The sequence below is a fragment of the Ischnura elegans genome, chromosome 2 (genome assembly GCF_921293095.1).
Source record: "Ischnura elegans chromosome 2, ioIscEleg1.1, whole genome shotgun sequence".
NCBI lineage: Eukaryota > Metazoa > Arthropoda > Insecta > Odonata > Coenagrionidae > Ischnura > Ischnura elegans.
In genome coordinates, this window is record NC_060247.1 from 111,976,228 (window position 1) to 111,999,380 (window position 23,153).

The window sequence follows — 23,153 nt, forward strand, 5'->3', positions numbered from 1 at the left end:
TATAAATATTCCGAAATAGTCTTTTGGGTTGCTCTTATTTCATAATATTTATTATTAAATAAAAATATATTTGTCCTGCCAAAAAGAGCAATCTCCGCGGACACGCAAGAAAAAAGGGGAATTATTCAATGCAGATGGTGGAAGCCCTGAACAACCAGTGTGTAGAGAAGGAGATCGTCAGATATATTGTGGTGTTTGAGTTTTGTACTTGGTTTAGTGAATGTTTTAACGCTGGAAGAAAAATTTTAGTTCATTCTTTAAAAGAGCCAAGATCATCAGTAATGTCCGCGGACAAGTAAAAATTAGTATAAGTAAAATAATCGACTAATTACAATTGAGATATCTTATACAGCTGTAGCATGCTCTTTCAATGTTGTAAGGTCAGTGTCCTAACCGCAACAAAGCCCCAACTATGACTTAATTTTGAGGAAATCGTCGTGCCCGTGTACATAATGTCAGTGAGCTCTGCAGTCCACTGACATGACAGATGTTTACAGACATGATGATGCATTACGACTACTGTCGGCGTCAAAATGATGTGCCGCTGTACTTTGTAAATTTATATCTGGGCTTCAGAGCATGCCACAACAATAAATACTACGTCGTTTTAAAGAAAATTTTATTCTCAGTTGAGATTTATTATTTGTTTTATGAAAAAACTGAAACTGTAGACACGTTAGTGCAATAAATGACTCCGCGCACCGTAAAATTAGCCGTTTTGTGAACTTCATGAATTTTGTAGCTCCACCTAGGGAAAACTACTGCGTCTACATCATTCATCTTCCATAACAAGTTGCAAGCATTAATTTAGATGAATAAAACGGCTTTTGCGTATTTTTATAATGCATTTTTTGTTGTAAAAGAACGAAAATGTTTAAAAATTATTTAATCCTGTTGTTTACCCCGAAAGAAAAAATAAAATTGATGTAAACACTTCTTAATTTATTTTTTATTGTCTCTATGATCCATAATTTACAAAATATTGATATTTGTGAATGTTAATAGCTTCTAGCATGACATGTTTGCCGAACGGGGCCGCGCTTGGCCAGTGCCGGTTAACGGGTAGCTAAGTTCCGTGCGTAAGAAGAGGCAACGGAGCATTATTTCGCTTCGGCGTATTTTTTTAATGCCAATATATGATATATACTACATAACAATAATGTATTTTCGGATCATAATAAATTGCGAATAAATTAAGAAGTGTTCTTATTAATTTATTTGCAATATTTTTCTTTCGAGGTAAACTGTAGGACTAGATAATGTTTAAACATTTTCGTTCTTTTACAACAAAAGCAAAAACTAAATCACTACTGTGTAGAAAATTTACTTTAAAATAACGTATTATTCATTGTTATTCACTGAAGCCCAGATATAAATTTGCAAAATGACAGCAGCACATCATTTTGACGTCGACAGTAGTTACAGAATGTCGAATGACAAATAAAAGAAACTTTTTCTCGTGAGTAAACACAATATTCCTGTTCTGCGATGTCCGTAGACATAAATATCATGTCCAAGTCTATAGATTAAAAGGCATAAGAGTAAAAATAAAAAAAACAGTGTAAATATTACCAACGATCTCACTTACGTCATTTGATTGTACGATTGACGAAATGTAATGACACCATTTTGGTTCTTATATTAAAAAAATAAAATTTTTAAATTTTGCCTGTAGAAAATGTACGTTTTTTGGAGACTGGCCTCCAGAAATTCACCGCTTTACACGATGCAATTTTAACATCACCTTCGTACACACATCATATTGTGTAAGTACGTGCCCCATGTAAAACATCTTTCATTGAGGGAATGGTGTTGCTGCCGCCATAGTTGGGAAGAGGGGGAAGGAAAAGCTAGGGTGTCTGACATAGAGAAGTATAATATTCCTTATTCTGAATCAAATTCACTTTGGTAAGGATGATTGGCTGGTTTGATAAGTAATCTTTTCCAAGTTAACCCTTTTTAGGGGTAGAATTTTGATAACGATGAAATACAGTGAGTTATTCTAATTTAATTCAACAGACTATTTAGGCTGTCAGTATATATTCATGATCAAAATTTGTAGTATGCATGCACCAAATCTGCCCAAAAAACTCCAACTTTTGTGAAAGAGAGAAACATAAAAACGACGGACATTTGTTTTTCTGTTTAACTCAAGAGGTCTTTCATGGCGGGAAAGGTGTCGATTTTGGGTATGAAAGTGGGAGAAGTAATTCAGGTTCTTGAATGTAGAGCAGACTAACATACCTTATACTGAAGTAAATAGAAAAAATCAACAATGGAAGGGAACAGGTCAAGGTGATTTGTAAAAAAACCTTTCATTAGTAAATTTCCTCGCGTAAACCCAAGTTGATCGGTATTATACCTATAACCGTCATCGATTCAAAGGCGGTAATCGCTTCGGGTATTAAATACTGTATTGGCTTTTGTTTATGCAAAAAAAATTCCATGTTTTAAGAATATGGATGTGGTCTTCTCTGCATTGCATCACAAGGAAAATAGAGTTATTACCCTTCATAAAATCAAAGCATTTTTATTGAGGAACATTTTCAATGAACCTTCAAAGTAAAGTTCCAAATACTGTCATTCCAAATTAAATTTTACACTCAGTGAAGATTCAAATAGCGTAAAATATGGTGTTCATTGTTTAAAACTTCAGAAAATTTCCAGGAGAGAATTCCTTTCTCCTTATAGCGACAATGCGTGCTTCTCATAAATGCTATTTAATAGGTTGTAATTCCAGGCGTAAGAGTTGCGATTACTCTTAGTAAAATCAAGATAAAATAATCCGTTTACAGATCGAAAATAATCCAAATCATCCTTAAATGGCCTTCAATTAATTAACAAATGACGCTGAGATTTCTCTTTCGCCTGAGGCCTGATGGCTTCTAAGTTGAATATATTTTATGAAGTAAATTTCTCCTTAAATTACACTCAATTAATCTTGGGAAACATGATAAACAGGCAATATTTTCAGTTTCTTTGAAAATTGTGGGTGGAAAATGGCACTCACATTGTGTAAAAAATCTTCTCCCTTTTACCGTTGAAAAAAATAAGAATACATTTAGAACTTGTGTAGAATTTTACAGATATTTCATGAAAATATATTTTATTTCTCTAGTCACACCTTAGGTGATACATAATGAATGTTTATTACACCAGGTACGCACTATGTGAGCCGTGATAAAAACCTTAACCCATACGATTTTTATACGGTGTATTTTCCGAATATTAATTTAATGATTTTTAGGCTTTTCCAACAGTATAATTATTTGGAAAACTCAATTGGTACAAAGTATAGAAACATGCACGCGGATATACAGTCTTATTTTTCATTATGAATTAAATTTGACCGTTGTATCAAGAAAAATAAACATACTTCACTTTTTCACATTTTTACCACAAATTTAATTTATTATTATTAATATAAATAAAATCCACGGAATGTATTTCATCCTTAATTAAATCCGTATCAAGTTTACTACTTCCAATTTTAGCGTATTAGCATTTCTCAGGTTAAAAAACTTATCATCCTATGGCTACCTCAACATGCATTTCGAAAAAATGCAAAATGATCACATATTCAGCAAGTACATGAACATGAAATTTATATTCTCGCCTCAGACTTATTACGAAAATGAGCTATAAAAAACAAATTATTGGGGAAATGTTTTTTTTTGCAATTGATTTGCTTTCCCATTTGATTCATATTATTCATTTCAGTAGTTTGTTTGTACGTGTTTTCCCGTAACTTGCTCAAATTTAACAGCAATATTTGCTTGAGAATAATAAAAAGTCATTTTTTCTGTCAAGAAATTTTCATTTTAGATTCATATGCGATACATGTTCTGAGGGAAATTCTATATTAACCATAGCTTTTTGAGTCACTCAATAGAAGAGAGAGGGAGAGGGTCACCTCATTTTCTTTATCTCGTGAAGGAGACTATGGTGTGTACTTTTCTCTATCAAAACCATGATTCCAGCCAAGTTTTCATTTTATCTTTCAACCTGCCTGAGCGGAAAATATTTTAGCAAACACGAAGTGAAACCGTAAGAGCACTTATTTTTACTTAGCTTGTTAATTGTTGATAATAGTTCAATTTTCCGTTTCCCCTATTCGTTTGTAAGTACATGCTTTCCCTAGTAACACAGTCTGTTGGCCCTACGTTGTTTTTTGGTAGGCCCAACGATGCTTCGTTCGGCCTACCGATAAACAACGTTGGGCCGTCAGACTGTGTTGCTAGGGTTGGGAAATACTGTTGTTTCGTTTGCACAGTTTCATGAAATTGTTTAGCACGGGACTAAAAAACATTTGAGGCTATTTTCAGCTTTCATTCTCATTCACTCAAGACTATGCGATAGAATTTAAGCCTGAATCACACCGATCATTTTTTCCATCCCTTTCGAGGGACGCCTCCAGCGATCGCTCCAATGATGGCGGATATAAATGACCGTTCAACGCGATCATTTTCCGCGATGGCCCCAAGGATGCAAATCTCATCCCTTTTATCAGCTATCGGCATGTCCCTTTTTCCGTCGCTGAAATCGTCGCTGGCACAGTCCTTCAGCCAATCAGAACGCACGACTGCTCACAGCGATCGTAACGCTACGCTTGGAATTTAATTAAATGGCATTTGTAAATACGGAACGTGACGAAATAAGCTGTGATATAAGGGCCAGTGGAATGATCAACCCTCGAAACACTTCTCAAACATGATGTTTGGGATAGTCTTTAACTTTGTCGGCGATATATTTTTTAATGTCATCCAAGCTTGTAAAACGACGGCTCTTCAAGGTTCTCTTACTTTTGAAGTTAGGAAAAAGTCATACGGAGAAATTTATGGAAAATATAGAGGCTGGGAAGCGTTACAGTATTGTTTTTGGTCAAAAATTCACGAACACGCAATGAGGTGTAAGCTGTAAATCACCGACCTCATATAAAAAAAACCTCTAGCCTTAGCGAGAGCCACAGACAAAGTAAACAATGAATATAGCTGAACATTTTGTCATATTTCAGGGATATTTAGATCAACATAGTGAAAATATTTTTATATCCGAAACCCCAGACTGAAAATCACCGCCCACATAAAAGAAAACCTCTAGCCTTAGCGAGAGCCACAGACAAAGTGAACAATGAATATAGCTGAAAATGTTGTCATATTTCAGGCATATTTAGATCAACATAGTGAAAATATTTTTATAACCGATATCCCCAGACTCGCGAAAAATTTAAAAGTTCTCGTTATATTATATACGCTCCTCGAACTGAAAAGTTATGTATTCTATGTAATTAGTTCGCTCAGAGGTACGTTGGAGGCTCGATACTCACAGCCCTGAGGACGACGGCCGAGTCGGACATCGAAACGTCGGCAGTTATGCAGTTCCTGACCCGGTGGTGATCCTGAGAACTCTTCACTTAGGGATATTACTGCTGATTAGTATGAATTTAAATGTTGAGTACTTACGCATCGTAGGTGTGTCGATACCGCTTCTCTCTTTTATGTATCAGCTACGGAGAAAAGTGTCCGTTTTTCTCCACTCCGACCGCTCACTACCTGAGGATCAACACTGATGAGACGCGCCACGAGATATCTCCATGATTCAGTTATCGTAATCTGAGCCTTATCGGGCAGCGGTGACGTGAGGTACGTCTTGAAAACTATGGGAGACGCCCATTTACTCTCTTCGAACGAGGAAAACTTTTTGCGAATGGTGAAGCAAACCGACGAAGTAGGAATATTAAGATTTCAACGCAAAACCAAACAATTTAATTATCAGGTATTTGATTCCGTACTCGGCTCCCTTGATGTTTTAATACTTTTTAATAACTCTGATAAACCTATGTACACTTGTCAGACTCGAAATCAAAATTCATCGAAATAATTCGGTGTACTAATGGGAATGACATCTTTAGACGGAATAATAAGTGTTCCCTATCCAGTCATTCTCTTGTTAAGTTTAACCATAGAGTAAGTATATATATAGAGTAGAGTAAGAATATACTTACTCTTTGGTTTAACGTACGGAAACCCTAAAGTTTCCGCCCTATTTTCATAAGTTGGTGACGTACTTAGCACCCGGACTAATTAGCTCCTTCAGGGAGAATCGCTAATTAAGGAATTAGGGAAAGGATTCATTTATAAGACTAAGCAATGGCGAACAACCTACATTAGTGAAAAAACCGCACGTGAAGAACTTCTCAAAATGATTTTTTATAATCACAAGAAGGGATGCGTCGTTCCATGTGGCTGAAGGAAAGAGGAGTTATACTGCAACTCAATTCGTTCTGGGTGCTTTGGTGAGGATTTTCCAGTATAAGAAGAAGACAAGGATGATGTCGACGACCACGATGATTACATAAATGAAGATAATTAAAGTGTTCATTTTTTTCTGTATTTTTATAAGTTTTATTTTTGTATATGTTTGTAAATACTTCGTGTATTTTTGTGTAGATAAACGTATGTGCGTAAATTCACTTTTTCCTATTCATACCTATTTAAGTAGTTTATAAGCATTACAATGTTATAGTGTTGAAAAGTTGCAAAATGAAATTAGTTTAAGCAACAGCATTATTAAATAAGAGCACTGTGACGAATTATATACTTTTTATGGTAAATATTTTTTTTACTTAACAAGGGCTGATTTTTAAGGGTTGGAATATTATAAAAAAATGTTCTAAAGAATAAAACAATCATTTTTCAACTAATACAAACTAAAGTTTGCCCAAATGAAGCTTTAAAATGTATTTTTTTAAATTTTGGGATTTAGCAACAGTATTCACCCCTAGAAAATAAAATGCGCCTGTCGACATGGTATGGATTTTGAACTTGAGGGTAAGATTGGACAGATTCCAAATTTTTATGCAAATCGATTCAGTTTGAAAATTGCAAGGTTTTGCACTCTTTGAGCTTCATTTACTGCAGTAATAAGGGAAAGCAATGGAAGGAAGGGAGAGAGAAAATGGTTGTCAGCTCGAGCCTGCTCTAAATGAAAGGCCCTAAAGGGACCACGGTTTAACGTCCCTACCGACGATCGAAAAATATTATGAAAATTCTCTACCCCTGCCGGGATTTGAACCATAGTCCACGGGGTGGGAAGCCAACACCAACCACTACACCAACCCCATCCCGATCAGCAAATGTTTCGACAAACGTTAATGTTCGAATTGGGAGTTTTCAAACTTTTTTTCAAACGAATTTATTCAAACTTTATTTCATCCGATTTTGTAGTTAACAATAGATCTACCATCATCTTGCCAAAATAACGGTGATAAAATAAGTCTAAATTACTGAGGGTTTATTTTAAATTGCTCAAACTTATTCAAAATCATAAAAACTTTTCAATATGAATGATTTGAATGAAAATAATGTTTCTACGAGAAAATGCTTTCATCAAATACATATTTTCAAGTTTTCCTGGGTAATTGGAACCGATAATTCGCACCAAAAATGGAGCTTTAAGAAAGTTAAGCACTTTTTATAAATTCTTTATTAAAAATTGTTTTTTTACAAAATTACATATTTATTTACCTTATCATCCTAATGGAAAATTTTCCTGGGCAGGAAATTTTTTTTCGTATGATCAAGTATATGTGCCCTTCAGTGTAAGTTATCGTTTTGAGCACGAATATAAATACTGAAATACTGTTGAAAAGAGATGCTTCTTGTGAGCGGCTTCTGTATAGCCTTTTAAATTATTTTAGATTTCTAAAAGTTTCTCACGTCCTCCACCGAATCCGCTGTTTTTATTTAATCAAACCAATATCAGGTAATGGAACGAACCCAATGAAATAAATCTGAATGGAAAGAACTCGCGGACTTGAGTAATCATAAATTTTGCAGCACTGAAGTCAATACCCGCAGCATGAATTCCCACGAACGACGCTCTGGTATCATGTTGGTGGCATAGCGATCGTCATGCTGATTTTTTAGTCTTACGGCTTCGATGGAACGGAAGTTCGGGGATCACCTCCGAGCCGTCATCAGAGGATCAGTGTCAATATTCTTGGTCGTAAAATAATAAAAAAATTCGTTTCTCTGCACAAAAATGTACTTAAAAATCTATCTTGAGGAGATCCAGATTTTAGTCATCACGTTGCGAACATCAATTGAAGACAATCCTCGCTGCGGAAAGCCAACATCTGTTATTCAAGGATAGATGTCCGCAGAATCCACGTCCTCGTGCTGCCGCTGCTGGACGGTCCGAATGATCGTTGAAGAGTTGAATTTGACTAACACAGCTCTTCATCAAATTTTGACCAATGACTTGGGGATGAGGAAAATCTTGGAATCAGTTACTGTTGCATCACGACATTGCTCCTCAGTAACCCTAATTGATTCCGCACCAGGGGCGCAGCTAGGAATTAAGGCTGGGGGGGGGGGGGGTTTAGGTGCACCTAACACCGGGGCATACCCACCAGGATAATAGGTAGGTGCGAGATAAATAAATTGAGGAATTTCAAAGATAAATGGTTCAAAATGGTGAATTTTACGGCTTAGTGAGGGATATTTTATTCTTCCTTACACTATTCTATTACTAATATCAATCCAATAAGGTAAAATGGGTTGAATTAAAAAATTTCTCTAATCTCTGGGGGGGGGGGGGTTATCTCAAAAAACCCCCCTCGCTGCGCCACTGTTCCGCATTGACCATTTTCTGTTCGTAATATTGAAAAATCGCCTCTAGGAACATAATTCTGGGACAATCATCATTTCCTATAAAGAGGCTACGCCCGTAATTTTCTGCCAATCGGATTCCTTCAAAGCTCCTTCAATATCGAGGGTTTCGACACTGATAGTTTCTGGTTCTCTTCTCCTTTTCTATCCTTAGAGCTCTCCTTTGCCAGATGATTGCCAACACAATAAGACCCACGACGAGTGTCGCCGCGGATACGATTACGGCAATTGTCCATGGACCCATTCCCATAGCGACCACGTCCACGTCCTCCACCTGGAATTTAAAAAACATTACATATGCAGTTGTTGTAGAACATGAAGTCCATCTGGCCCTGTAGAACTTATATCTCATACTTTTAGGTTATTACTGTGTCGAATTATTAAGACGCTGGCTAAAAACCGTCTCTGCAATGAGTTCAAGCACTGTTTTTATTTTTAGGCCCACTTTAATATCTCCACGGGACAACAGTAGATTTCTAACCACATGGGTGTGATGTCGCAAACTTTTTTTCTTCTCAAACAATAATAGTCATTTAAAATCTTTAGAGCTATATTTTGTCTCCTGCATCCAAAATGGCTCTCTTACTAATAATCCGTTGTTTACTCCCCCATCACCATTCCGCCCTCAACTCCAAAACAGAAATATAAACACAAACACGCATACAAATAAAAATACAATTCAAACATTAATGTATAATAAATCACGCCGAACTTCATGAACGCGACGGACGCGACGTTACAATGGGTCAATCGGAAGGGATGTGACCAATGGTGAATGAAAATGAACTTTTTTTCCACATAAATATTTATTTAAACACGACCGCGGTTTCGACGCACTGCGTCATCCTCAGGCGAGGAGTACAATGAAAGATCGCCTTAAATACCTGACCATATAAACCAGAAGTAGTGGGGGGGGATCAAGAGGTAGGGGGAGGCTGGGAGGGAGGAGGGGGAGGAGTTAGGTCTTTCCCTGGTTGTAAAAGCCAAGGGGATGTGAAAGGATGGGGAGGTAGGTAGGGTCGATGCACCCAAGCTGACTAGCTGCAGTGAAAGGTGGCCAAGGAGTGAGAGTAGGGGGGGCAAACCTCAAACCACCAACGTGACCAATGGTTTTTGCTAGCTCAATATCTTCAACATAATCCCTGTTGGATTTCATTGAGTTTTTTTTTCTAGTTTTGAACAAATTCACTTTCGATGATATCGCTAATAAAATATGTTGTAATCCAGATATGTCAGTGACTAATACTGCACCTGTGGAAAGGTTTTTTTTTTCTATTGCGTGCACAATGAAATCTCTAAAACTACGCTTATTCACACAAAAACTCTCTTATGGATTATACTCACTTCCTCTTGTGGAAAGAGTCCCATTCGTAGCTTCTCCATCTTGTGGCCGCAGTAGACTCCATTGGATCTACCGAGCCAATGAACAAATCGACGCCCTAAGAGCCATCTTGGCTTGGAACACCTACAAAAAGAAGACAAAATTTGTTGTATCTTTGTCGATAGCAGTTACACTCAGGGTGAATGCGTTCTCCAGTATAACCTAAATCCTAAAATTAATAATTAATGGCGTTATTGCAGTGATGGATGACTTAAGACGGTTTTTAGGGAAGGGCTCTAGAATTATTCTTAATTAAGTTAATATTTCGTTAGGGTCGGTCATTAAATATCCATTTATTTCATTCATTGCCAATATTTTGACCAATTTATTGCCTCAATTGCATTAGAATCGATCTCAAGTCTTTAAAACAGCAGAATGGATTTTACACCAGTAAATAAGTATAACAGTTGTACAATTTACGAGAAATATTGTGATAAAATATCAATTCTTCTGGACCAGTGGGTTCTTTTTTCTGTTGCTCTTTAGCAATAGAATTTCTTACAGGATGTTTGTTTGCATCAGGACCTCAAGAAAAGTATGGTTGATAAAATATGAGCTAATTTGTTCATGTAGAACTAATGTTACTCAGGGTAATATTGTGCCGAATAATTAAGATGCACCCTATTTTCCTTCAAATTATGAATAAGAAATGAAATAAGCAACATTTACTAATATGATTCAGAGTTAGTGCCATAATATTTTCATTCGCCATTTTAACATCAATTTCTTTTTCAAACCAAAATTTTTTACGATGATAAAGTACCAGGTAATTTAGTTCAGATACTGGGAAACGAAAATCAAGCATTCTTTGAAAATAAATTCTGTAACTATGGCGTAGAAACTAGTAAACAAGAAAGACAAATTGAAAAGGGTAGTCTATAAATAAATAATACATACACACTAAATCCATAAAAATATTTTTTTGTAATTGCAAAGTATTTACATGTTTCACTTAATTTGTAAATGCCTGTCCATATATTAAGTGTATTTGTTTTCTTTTTCTAGATGTATGGAGACGTCTGTCTGATAAACCTATCACAATTTTCACGAGAAATAGAATTAAAAATATTGCTCTGTAAAAGAATAGGATATGTTGATTTCGGACGACTGTTCTTTGGATTGGGTATTAATCAAGATAAATATGGAAAGACTGCCTTAGATTTAGCTAACACCGTGAAGTAAAAACTCTATTCTAAAACAAAACAAAAATGATGACAGTTTAGCATCAAAAGATAATGAAGTGGGTCAAAAGGAAGATATTGAAAAAGAATGTTCAATATCTCCCTTTTGAGCTACTTCATTTTTGTCTCGGTAATTTTTGAACTCGATTCGAAAAACCTTTTTGGATTTTTTCTGGTGACTTGTAATAAGATTTGGTTTACCTTATGATTTTGCCATCGTTTGGGAAGATATGAATTGTGCGATAAAGGAATCATTTAAAGCTTTGATTGCATTAATTTGTGAGAGTCTCTATGTGATAAAGGAACTCTTCTAAGCCCTTAGCATGGAAGGGCGATTGCCAACCTCTTTATTTTGGGAATTCATTTTTTACCAACAGTTCTGTCAGCAGCTGAAGAATCTTCTCCTTAAAATTGGGAAGTTATCGGTTTCAACTATATAATATTTAGATAAAGCAGTATTTATTTGAATTGCACATGTTGGCATTAACATTTTGGTATTTTTGATATCAAAACAATGGTCGTTTAAAGTAAAGTCATGATCGGCGTGGGAAATAAACCCTGAAATTGTTGAATTCGTAAAAACTTGGAAAATACATTATAACAAAAATTAATATTTTATATTTTATTGCTCGGTGTAAATACTTTTCTTATAATTCTTCGTTTCACCAGTTTTTATTGCCCATTTCATTGATTGTTTGGTAATACAATTCCTTTAGGAATACTACGTTTGTTAAAACGTTCCATATTAGCATTGACCTCTCAAGTAAAATACAATATAGTTATAACTACTGGGGTTCAAGAGTGTAAAGTTGTATCGAGAATGCATCAGGGTCTAATAAAAATATATCTGAAGATGTATCTTAGTTTTACCAAGTAAATTGTGTATGATGAAAAAGGTATTCACAAACATCGCATCAAAAAGTGGGCAGAATTTTCGACATTACATAGACTGTTAGTCCTTTACATATTAAACAAATGTCTCTCGGAATATAAAGGTTATTTAAAGACACGAATGCAACGTACGTGAAATGATCATTTAATATTCCTATGGTAAATATGCGTATATAATAAGAAAGTTCAGGATGTATTCGGTATACACAAACCTCAAGTCCATAAGGAGTTTGGAATCCGTTTTGTATATCCTCGGCATGAGCTTATCAAGCATCCATTGTAAACTACAGTTGCAGTTCCATGGGTTTCCTTGTAAGTTAACCCTATTTATTTTCTTCCAGGGAATAAAATCTGGCGTAATATATTCAAGGGAATTGTAGCTTAGGTCCACCTGAAAAGAAATTTTGGGTATACATAGGAGTTAATGGGCATTTTTAGGCATATACATGGGATTTAGGCATAGTTTCCAGATTCGAGATTCCAGACTCCAGTCACCACTAGCGGCGCTGGTGTCGGTGACGTAATTTTCCAATATGGCCGACGTGAGCGGGATAAACAGTGAAGCTGTAAGTTGTGTGCTTTGGAAGTGCTTTTCAGTGTGATTGCAGGAAATAAAAAGCGAAAAGAAAGGAAAGAAAACATACTTAGTGCTCACTAAGTAAACGGTGCTTAAGAAGAATTTACACTCCGCTCTTTTTGACGACTTCTTAACCGGAATAGTTACGTTAAATATCATTGTTAATATCAATGGATTTCATCTATGGGAACAAAACGTTCTTGAAAATACTGTGTCAAAAGTGTTTGTTTTCAGTTCCTTAGTCACGGCAGAAAGTTCTCAAGGTGACGCATCACGCCTAGCTCAACCGTCTAGTATGTTTCACATCTCAGTACTTGTTTGAAAGATAAAACTTCACGGGTTTATACGTCGAGTTAATATCACCGTAGTTACGGACGTTTCGTTAGATTGCTTATCGAGCTTCATCCTATTTGAGAAAAATGCAATGTTGCCTCACGCAGTTACTCAGATCTGAGGACTTAAAATGAATAATCTAACGAAATGTCGGGAAGTGTGGAGATTTATCCCGGAGTAAAACCCGTGAAGAACTTGAACCATTGAAGAACGTGAAACCATCCGCCAGGAAAACCTGAGACCTTACTTGCTTGAAAGTTAAACTTTCATCTTGATGTGTATCTAGGATATATAAGGTTGACCTATTTCAGCAGTTACCATTATCTCAATATCGACATTTTTCCGAAGTGAACTCCTCATTTGAGACATAAGTGCAGTCGAGATTTTCAGAGTGGTCCCACAGCTGGTAAAGGAAGTTGGAGAACTCTAGTTAGGGAAAATGTCGTTTAGGCGATCACAGTCCTTCAATTAGGACCCAAGCATCTCATTCCACATTGCCCTTTGGATGTGAATATTAAAAAAACTGAAGATACCTTTTCCCGTGTAAATAGTTTATTAAGTGCATTTCGATTCATTTCTTCCGAGTAACTCTTTTTTTCTCTGACCGCGGGTGTATTCCTTAACGATCGGGAAACTTTTACAGTTATTTCTCACTGAACCAGACCTGCCATGGAGCAACTTTCGATTGCTAAATTGTAAATGTAAATTATATAAACGTTGGTATATAATGATTGATGTTGGTAGGGAGTTGTTGATGAGAGGGGAGGAGGGGTTGTTGAGGAGAGAATAAAATGGGGTCAGTTCAGGGACAGTTGCTCGAAGTAGTGAGGCAAAAAAGAAGCTGTATCCTTGAGAAAATAAAGACGATTTGGAATTAAAAAAGACGTCGGACACTACAACGATGTAACACCTTAAAAGGTGAAAGATGGTAGCTAACGTTTAAAGAAAGAGAAAAGGCAAAATAGAACTGGTCGAAAGGGTCTTGACTTTATTAGTATTTGGGTTGGCAATCCACCAAACTAGGCAGTGGAATATTTTCTTAATGAAACGCGATGTCTAAAGGATACGTGAAGGTTAGTTGAACAACCTTTGGCCACGAACCTTGATCTTACCCTACCTCCTCAAGCGCACGCCGGCCTCCAGTTTCGTTCACCTCCCGAAGGATACCTTTGGCAGGCAGCCGGGACAGTAGGATATTCTTCCGAAGTTTTAACACCCTCAAATCCTCCAGACCGTCGAAAGCTTCGCTGGATATCTCGGATAGCTCGGCCGAAGCGGACAAAGACAGAAGGTGAAGGAATGGCGAACCCAAGAAGGAGTTGGACCCAAGTCTCTTGATGGGGTTCCCGTCGAGATTCAGTTCGGAGAGGTTCCTAAATGTGCTGTTGCTTTGCGCCAGGAATGCATCCGGAACGACCAAAATGCTGTTCCAGGAGAGGTCTAAAACCTTTAAGTTGGGAAACCTTGACGCTGCATTTGAGGAGAGCTCCGTAAGGCGATTGTGCTTCAAATTCAATACCTGAAAAGAGAAAATAAAGTTTGTTGCAAACAGGCACAATTATTTAACGCCGCAGTCTTCGATGTTAGAGTTGAATGAGTATTCTCTAGTTCGACTCATGTGTAATCTTTTTTTTGTAATTTCGTCGTCATATGAAAAATCTATGAAATCTGTTAGTGTTTCATCACGAAACTTCTCCTTATTCACCCGAATGGATTCTTCTGGATTCATCTGGATGACTTTGTTCTGTGCGTAATATTGAAAAATCACCTCAAGGGTCATCATTCCGGGACAATTATCAAGGGACATTAGAGAACATTCAAACAGCACGTCCAGCTGAAGGCTATTCCTGTGCCTATCTTAGTTTCAGCTCTGCTATGAGGAATTAAAGAACCATCTCGTGGGCTTTCTTGCTTCCCAAGTTAGTCACTTTGAAAGAGATAATATGAAATTCTTATTTTCATTGAAAAATTGGAGAAAATGAGTCTTTTTACTTCATTTACACACCTTGCATCCTCAAAGGGTTTGTCAATCTAGTTTGTGGCGGACTAGTGGCATTCAGCAGTTGATCCCTATCAGTATACATGGAGTAAGTGGAAACAAACCTCGATTGTTTTGAAGGTGAGGTCCTCTTTTTTCCCGTTGAAGCCGTTTTCCAACGACTTAATGAAGTTACTGCTCACGTCGAGCCACTCCAACATGGGCAACCTCAGCCGGGCTTCCCAAGGGAATTTTAGAAATTCGTTGTGACTCAGGAGGAGGACTTTCAAGTTCGAAGCCGTGGAGGGATCCGAAGCCAGCGGCAAGGTGTCTTGTGGCAGATTGGCTAGCTTGTTGTGACTAAGGTCGAGTAACATCAAAGCCGGCAGACCCGTCAGGCTTCCGGGGAGAATTGTGGTTATCTGGTTGTGCGCCAGGGACAGTTCCCTGAGTCTCCTGGTCTCCTTGACGGGGAGGTTTTTCATGACGCCGTTGAGACCGCTAGACGAGAAGTCCGCTCTCGTTGCCGGGACGTCCGGGGACTTGTTCGGGTCGGGTATATTTTGGAGAGGTACGTCCGGCCACACATAATCCCCGGCGAAAGGCGAGGCGTGCAGTCCAGAGCAGTTTACCAGGAGGGCGTTGGGGTCTGATTTGTGCGGCCTGCCCTCCAAGCCCGGCTCCTTGTCAGGCATCCACGACGACTTGTCCGTAACGCATGCGCACCACTGGCATAGGACCTGGTTGCCTGCGTCGGCCGAGACGCAGCTAACCAGAATGTTGATTACTACAAAACCGAAGTAAACTCCGCCGTTGAATCCCATTTGTTTTCCTGCTAGAAAAATAAAAGAAAAAGAGCGTTTTGAGTGAATAATATCTTTCAGTCATATCATTAACATAATTGTCATTTGGAGTATGCTCCTTTGCGAAAGTGAGGCATGGGGAATTAGCAGCTGTGAAAGTAGGGATAGAGGTCTTCAAAATGTTGTACTACAGAATAATGATGAGGGTAAAATGAATCGACCGAGTTCGTAATGAGGAAGTCCTAAGAAGAGTAGGATGGAATTGAAGCCTCATGGCAAGAACGGAAAAGGAAGACCTCGAACAAAATATATGGAACCGATAAAGAAAGATGTAAAAGAGAATAAATGTGTTGGCGTGAAAAGATTAGCTGATAGGAGAATTGAGTGGAGAGCTGCGTCAAACCAATCTTGGGATTGTTGACCAGTGATAATGGTGATTATTAACTCAAATAACGCATACGTTATTTATGACGTATTTAAGCAAGGAGGTTGTAAATATCTGGAGGGGGCACCACTGGTTTCGAGCGTGGAGCGAAGTGTGGCCGGAATGGGGGTGCTTGGGTAGGAAAGCCACGCCCACTTTGACCAAAACATTGACAATCCCATAAGGGTTAATGAAATTACTTACCTTACCATCTGGTGAAATTTTTGGTCATATCTAGTTAATGCATTAAAATAAACTATGGAACGCACAATGTAAACCTTTTTTCATACTTCATTGGTAGGCCTTGCGATTTTATGAGTCAAACATCTTTCCCCCGGGAAAATTTATCATCAATCACCTCGGTTACGTTCTACTACCAGCTCAGCTGAAAATAAAATTTTACGAGAGTAAAATAGTCATTTACTTGCATTTGTACAGGTATTGAATTTCATAAAAGCCAACGGAAATCTAAAAATTACAATATGAAAAGTATATTTTCAAGGATATCCCCACCAGTAAAGTGGCTAGCAGACAGAGATTTTATACATTAACAGAAGTGTCGCGAATTATGGCGAAAACCTATGACAATCACCCGCAAAATACTAATGATTATAGTAGAATTTTTCACTTAATTTAGTTCGTTTTTAGGACAAAACTTAATCGCCTCAAAATATCAGTCCGAGACTAAGTCCAAAAATTGTCAAACTAAGATGGCAGGCCTTTGACCACGCCAAAAACTCTGAAACAGCGTCTCCAGATATTTAAAACCTCCTTATATTTTAGCATCAAGATGATAGCGCTAGGCGGTGAAACCGGGAAACGATCAATGGAAGTGAATGCGGAGGAGAGCAAAGTATCGATGTGAGTATGTCTCCGTAAGTTCGTAACTTCTCGTCAAAGGATTCGGTTCGGGTGATGGGCGCACTATAAGATATGGTTTAAAAGTTTCAAAAACACTTCGTAAACAGGGTACCTCGAAATCATATAGGAGCACTAGTACAGAAGTAGGGGGAAATTCGTCGCAAAAATATCATTTGAATTTGCGGGAGACTCACGAATTCAGGTTAGCACATGTGATCTGGGTTCAAATATCGCTCAAATCAATCATTTTTACCGGGAAATTTCCTTAATTTTTTGTACTTGTAATTTTTTATTCCACTTGTAAATGTATGAAAGAAAAAAAGGAAAACTATGGAAATCTGTGGATTAAATGCACATTGTTGATATTAATTGTCTAAATGTAGCCAGGTACTAATCATACTGAAATTTAGCTATATTTAAACTTTCTTCGGGATTCCGTGCTATTAGAAAATCTTACCCTCGTGGGTTCTAAGAGCGCGAAATCCCGAGAAAAGTTCAAATACTCTGTTCGCCGGGAAATTGTAAAATCAAAATTAGTTCGAAAACAAGATTTAACATTGCTTCATAGCAAATTACAACGCAAAAATCGGGTAGTTGGTACGCAAGTATCACTAAATATACTCTAACTTGCAGAGTTAAAATAAAGAAATGTACGAAAGCAGAAAAAAATCCGTGATACCTAACCCTGCCTGAAAATAATTGTCAGTGAAACTTTTATAAACTACATAAATTTCACAATGTACGTGGTAGATTAATATTGGATGTTCCGCTAAAAAATTGTCTGCCAAATGATCTGGCTGTGAGTTAGGTAATAGCAGCATATCGACCAAACATGGAAAAATCTCTAGATTTTTTTGGAGATCATCATAGTATTTATGTTCAATCACTATGATCAATCACCTCGTAGAATAAGTGTTGGTTTTATTGGTTTAGTTACAATAAGGAAGTGCACTAATTTCTTTATTGCCGAATATGAAAGTTTAGCCTAAAAATGGAATATTAGTATAGTAGCTTTTATTTCCTGTATCTGGGGTATGCACTTTAAAACGTTTTGAAATTCGGAAAATTTCATGTTGCGCTGAAACACAGTGCCTCCATCTTGATTGAAATGTGTCGTGACAAGGCAGTGCACGCAGTGGAGTTTTACTGTCATGTATTCCCTCACCTTCTTTAGCGTGGCGAGAGTTTCCGGGAATCGGTGGAGTTTGTTCCCTAAAAATGTCGGCTAGTACGAAAACATGAATTCCATGAATTTGACATGAATTTGTTCCAAATTGCATCTCGACGTCGAAACGAAAGCCTGGTGAAGATATTCATTCTCGTGCCTAAAGCACAAGCCATACGGAATAAATGGTTCAAGGCTGCTCCTGACTCTTACCTATCGATGGTATTCTGTTTTGAAGATTAATTTCAGGTATTGAAAGATTGTTGAGTCAAACTATAGCATCTTCCGCGTAGACCTATGTAATGTGTAAACTGAAAGTAGTTTGGTGAAAGAATTATGCTCTTCTTCAATTTTCTTACATATTTGTACAAAAAGAGTTAATTCCAAAATCCAATGTCTTTCAAATTATCCAATTTGTTTTCGTCTGCAGATGGAAAAAATCGAAAATTTTATGCAATAAAAATTGATGGGAGGTAATATTAAGCTCAGGGTCAAAGTTGGAACAATTCCTAGGATATTTGACTGGCAAAGTGACAGGAAGAGAGCTGGGAAACTCCAACCAAAGTCGTCCATACAGAACGAAATAAATATGGTGATAAAGGATCTGATCCTCGAGGAAAATGTTATTGAAAATGTCCCTTCGGATTTGTTCATAACCAATGGCATTGTCACCGTAAGATTCCCTGGTATAGCAGTAAACATATATAAGAGTGGGTTAATATTAATAACAACTCCGCAATAACTTAATATTGCGGCAATATCTACGAAATTACATAGGATAATGTGTTGATCCAAAACCACTCACTACTTAGCCTTAACGCCTCGCATTTCAGGAGCGTTGAACCTGTCCTCCTTTCTTAAAAATTCAGCGACCATAAATACATCAAAATTTGGTAAATCACTGTAATTTTCTTTCTCCTAACCAAGATTAACTTTTCTTGAACCCATCCTGGACAGCGAACCACTGCAACAACCAACCATCATCAGGAAATAAGGCTAATTTGGATTTTTTTGGCCAACTTGCAATAATCGTACGACAATTTCCTTGAACCAACAGCTACTAGATTTTTTGTTTGGTTTTTTGGCTACCTTAGAATATCCATAAGTGGAACGAATTTCGAGAAATTAACGATTTTCGATTTTCCATTGTCGAGATGGGGAATATTGAATTTCGGATTTCGGCCTTGGGTCTTTGCCATATGAATATTCAGAACTCCGGAAAAAATCGTTTAAGGTCTACCCTAGTTTTCCCGTAACCCTCACGGTTACTTCAAAATAATTAATCCAAATCTCGACTCCTGCAACGTTTGGAAACTTACAACACATCCGCCGTGAAGTTTGCATCCCAACAACACACAATTTTCAGATTTTGCGGAATTTTTTTTTGCCACTTCCCGATGAGGTAGAGACATTCAACGTGCCCCTGTGTGCCGCTACCTGGAGAACGCGGAATGTTTATTTTAAAGGGGTGCGACTGTTGCAAAACCATACTTGCACTACAGCTAAAGAGCCAGAATTTTTATTGACGGTAAACGATGCCGCATTATACGGGACAAGCACCTAAAGTCCCCCGATGACCCCCTAAAACCCCCCAAAAAATTAATATTACATAATATGTCGCACATTTCGTGTACCAAGATTGTCACCCGAGTTGTATAGATTTATTGACTCAGAATGGGAATTGTGTCGGCTATATTTACCCGTCATTTTCAATTATCCAGGCCAATTTACGGACCCGCAATAAAACTTCAAATTTTGAAATGTAGATTTCTTAATAAAATAGTAGAGGTGAAATGGGGGTTCACGGACATGGACCCTCAAACGCGATTTTTTAAAGCACTTTCCGATAAGGTACGGCCACGAAATTCACATGAGTTATGCCTTATTACTGCACCTATGCACCGCTACAAAGAGAACACGGAATGTGTAAACTATATGTGAGTAATAGTACAAAATTCATGGTTCCACTACAGCTAGAGAGTTGGAATTTTTAATGTAGGCCGGTAAACAAATTTTATGAGGGAAAAAATCTCGAAAATTCACGTGGCTCCCTGAAAGACCACCGAAAAAAAAAACTGATTTTTTTATGTAAGTCACCCAGCTAAGCCGCCCAGTAACTATTAAATAATTATTTTCTAATTAATCTAAATTTGATATATATGCCCCGTCACGAGGAACGGCAAAGCCGTTCCGAGGATGCATAGGAGAAGTCGTTTAGGGGCTACCTCTACCCTCGGGCGGCGAAGCCGACCCCGAACGAGGAACGGCGAAGTTTCACCAAATATAAAAAGTACTCCAGGTATTTTCCGCAGATTTTAGGATTGGGTACCACTTGCTTAGACAGTTGAAAAGATAAACAGACACGACGATTAAGTCAGAAGTAACTATTGGCACCCCACCTGTGAAACTTATGACAGTATCTGCGCTTTCTTTATTCGTATTTTAAAAGGCTTTACGTGTAAAGCCAATGACTGAAAAAATTCCTTCTTAATTACATTTACAATTACGTAATACATATATGCGTACAAATGTTTATAATTGCACACTCTCTTTTTATCGACCCTTTACATTAGGTATTTTTCGATAATACCATGCTCTTTCCTCTCAAAATTACACTGTTGGAGTTGCATTATTTCATTAGACCACGCGAGGGGTATTCACGTCTAAGCAACTATTATTTTCTATCCAAGTCAATTACCGCGATAAGAACGTCGATATCATCTCATGCATTTAAAAAATAAAAGCTATCGTATTTAAAATCAGACCTTTGATTTTGTTTTTGATATAATTTTGTTTAGAGTGCTGACAATGATTATTATTTGGTAAATTGCAAATATAACAAGTTTCAACCCGTGTCAATGTCCCCGTAACGTGGCAGCGCGTTTGAATGAAACTACCAACCCAATAAGGAAGACGTTTGGTGACCAATTGATGAGTGAGTGGTATCAAAGAGAGGTGAAAAATGAGCAGGTTACCAGCACTGGCGACCGATCGCCTGAGCAACGGATACAATGTTATCTCATGTCGGCCATTGTTCGTTACGCCTGACTGCTTGAATCGGATCGAAGGCAGCTGCTGAAAGATCGGTGAATAGTCGTTTCGCCGAAGTAGCAGGATTAAAAAATTACTTGCAACAGCACTGCACATTGATTGGATTCCTTTCCAGAGGGTAATCTACTTATTGCTACCAATCACACACCGCTTATTGGAACGCTTTTTTGTATGATACAGTACGTCATTGTGAAAAAATTTCTTTATTCTGTTGATTCAAGAGCAGCTATCTTTTCGAAGAGATATGGCAGAGCTATGCAAGTTTGATAAGCAGAGCGGGAACGACTCACAAACCCCACTATTCTCAGAAAGGCATGATAGAAAAAGAAACGCTCGCTTGACACAAAAAGTACGAAATGCGATCATCCTCTTTTTCATATTGTGGGCCGCAAGTACCTATCTCAAAATATTTCTGTCTTACACCGTCCATAAATTAATTATTTAATCTTTGCATACTATGGGTTTGAGTTCGCTTTTTGTATAAATCAACTCCCTACCAAATGGAATCACGCTAGTAAATTTATTAAGTAAAAACGCTGGCATTATGTTGATTTCCTACCAAACGAATTTTTTTGTAGCAACATCTCTGTGTTACATTAATATTCATTTCTGGAAATGAATTAAAATATCCAATGATATTCGTACGCACAGAGATTTAGTATGGTTTTAAGATTTCATCAATGTAATTGGTAAAACATAAATTATTCAATTACAGTTTATATTATTATATTACATATTTATTGAAATGGATAAATAATTCCATGGAAAATTAATTTTGAACTCTTTCCTCTTGTGTGACCATAGCATGGACAAACATTTGATAAAAAATAGATATCAATCGGAAAAAGAAGAAGGAAGTGTCTTACCTTTCATTGGTGACGAAGATCACGTCAGCTGCACTCGGTTGTTAGGTCTCGATTTTCCACCTCTTGCCTTTGGGTGATAACAACAGACTGAGGGTCTCTCTTTCTCCTGCATGGAGTTTTGAGTTATCGTTAATGTTTACCGCGATGCGGAAAAAGACTACAGCCGGTCTCGTCTCGCTATCGTTTTCTGAACTGGAGTATAGTATCGAAACTCGTCAAGTGAACCCTAATGTCATTTTGGAAGTTGATGAGAATACCATGTGATCAATAAATCCAGCTTGCACAACGGTAGCTGTTACTTCAGTGGTCTTCAATGCGCTTTCCGGGTTATGGAAAGAAAAATGTATCAAAAATTGTGATGTCAGTACCTCAAAAATTAATCATATCTGTGTTAAATGATGCATATTTTTGTATTTTTGAGTATATATGGCAAATTTATAGTCTTAAGCGTTCAGGTTTTCAAGGTAACACCAAGTAGCCATATTTTAAACACTTTTTGCAGAGATTTCTTTTAAAAAGGTCGCGCAGTCCTAACGGAAGCTTACATTATCTAAATGCGCAGATTAGGAGAAATTGGATGCGTGAATGAAGTAAGGATAAAATATAGGAATGTTATAGGATATTTCCCACAAAGATGGGGAAGTAACTGAGTGAAATTAACTCAGTTACCGGTAACTATTACTTTTAATGTATCTTTGCCACTAGTCCCTAGTCGCACCAAAAGGATTATATCTAAATTCAATACGTATCATAGTATACACTGTAGGTATACATATTATATCTGTATAAAATACATGCAAATGTCCTCTACCACGCAGATATGTTGATATTATCCGTATTATATCTGCTGCCATAATATGGATTTTATGTAGATTAAATACGTATAACTCGTCGTAAATCTGTATATTATACATATCTTATACATGCGTGATAATCCCTAGTTACGCCGAAAGGATATAATTTGTATATT

At 37.3% G+C, this 23,153-nt stretch overlaps 2 protein-coding genes across 3 annotated transcripts in view; both read right to left on the reverse strand.

Annotated features, from left to right (window-relative positions):
* The window catches only part of LOC124153236, a 64,591-nt gene that overhangs the window by 19,276 nt on the left and 22,162 nt on the right, over positions 1 to 23,153 (reverse strand). The window contains exons 8-12 of the mRNA XM_046526335.1: positions 15,139 to 15,781; positions 14,148 to 14,554; positions 10,017 to 10,137; positions 9,557 to 9,713; positions 8,896 to 8,946 (exon numbers count right to left, since the gene is read on the reverse strand). Of these exons, the coding sequence (XP_046382291.1) occupies positions 8,896 to 8,946; positions 9,557 to 9,713; positions 10,017 to 10,137; positions 14,148 to 14,554; positions 15,139 to 15,781 (1,379 nt within the window). The remainder of the gene's footprint in view (positions 1 to 8,895; positions 8,947 to 9,556; positions 9,714 to 10,016; positions 10,138 to 14,147; positions 14,555 to 15,138; positions 15,782 to 23,153) is intronic.
* LOC124154415 (phospholipase A2 inhibitor beta-like) lies at positions 8,567 to 22,927 on the reverse strand. Of its 2 annotated transcripts, none has more exons than XM_046528120.1 (6): positions 22,184 to 22,927; positions 15,139 to 15,845; positions 14,153 to 14,554; positions 12,338 to 12,516; positions 10,017 to 10,137; positions 8,567 to 8,946 (listed from the first exon to the last, which is right to left on the reverse strand). In XM_046528120.1, the coding sequence occupies exons 1-6, from the start codon at positions 22,188 to 22,190 to the stop codon at positions 8,767 to 8,769; spliced, it is 1,596 nt and encodes a 531-aa protein (XP_046384076.1). In that variant the 5' UTR covers positions 22,191 to 22,927; the 3' UTR covers positions 8,567 to 8,766. The 2 variants fall into 2 exon arrangements, with proteins under 2 accessions (XP_046384076.1, XP_046384075.1); XM_046528119.1 differs by having other exon boundaries at positions 15,139 to 15,848; positions 22,184 to 22,926.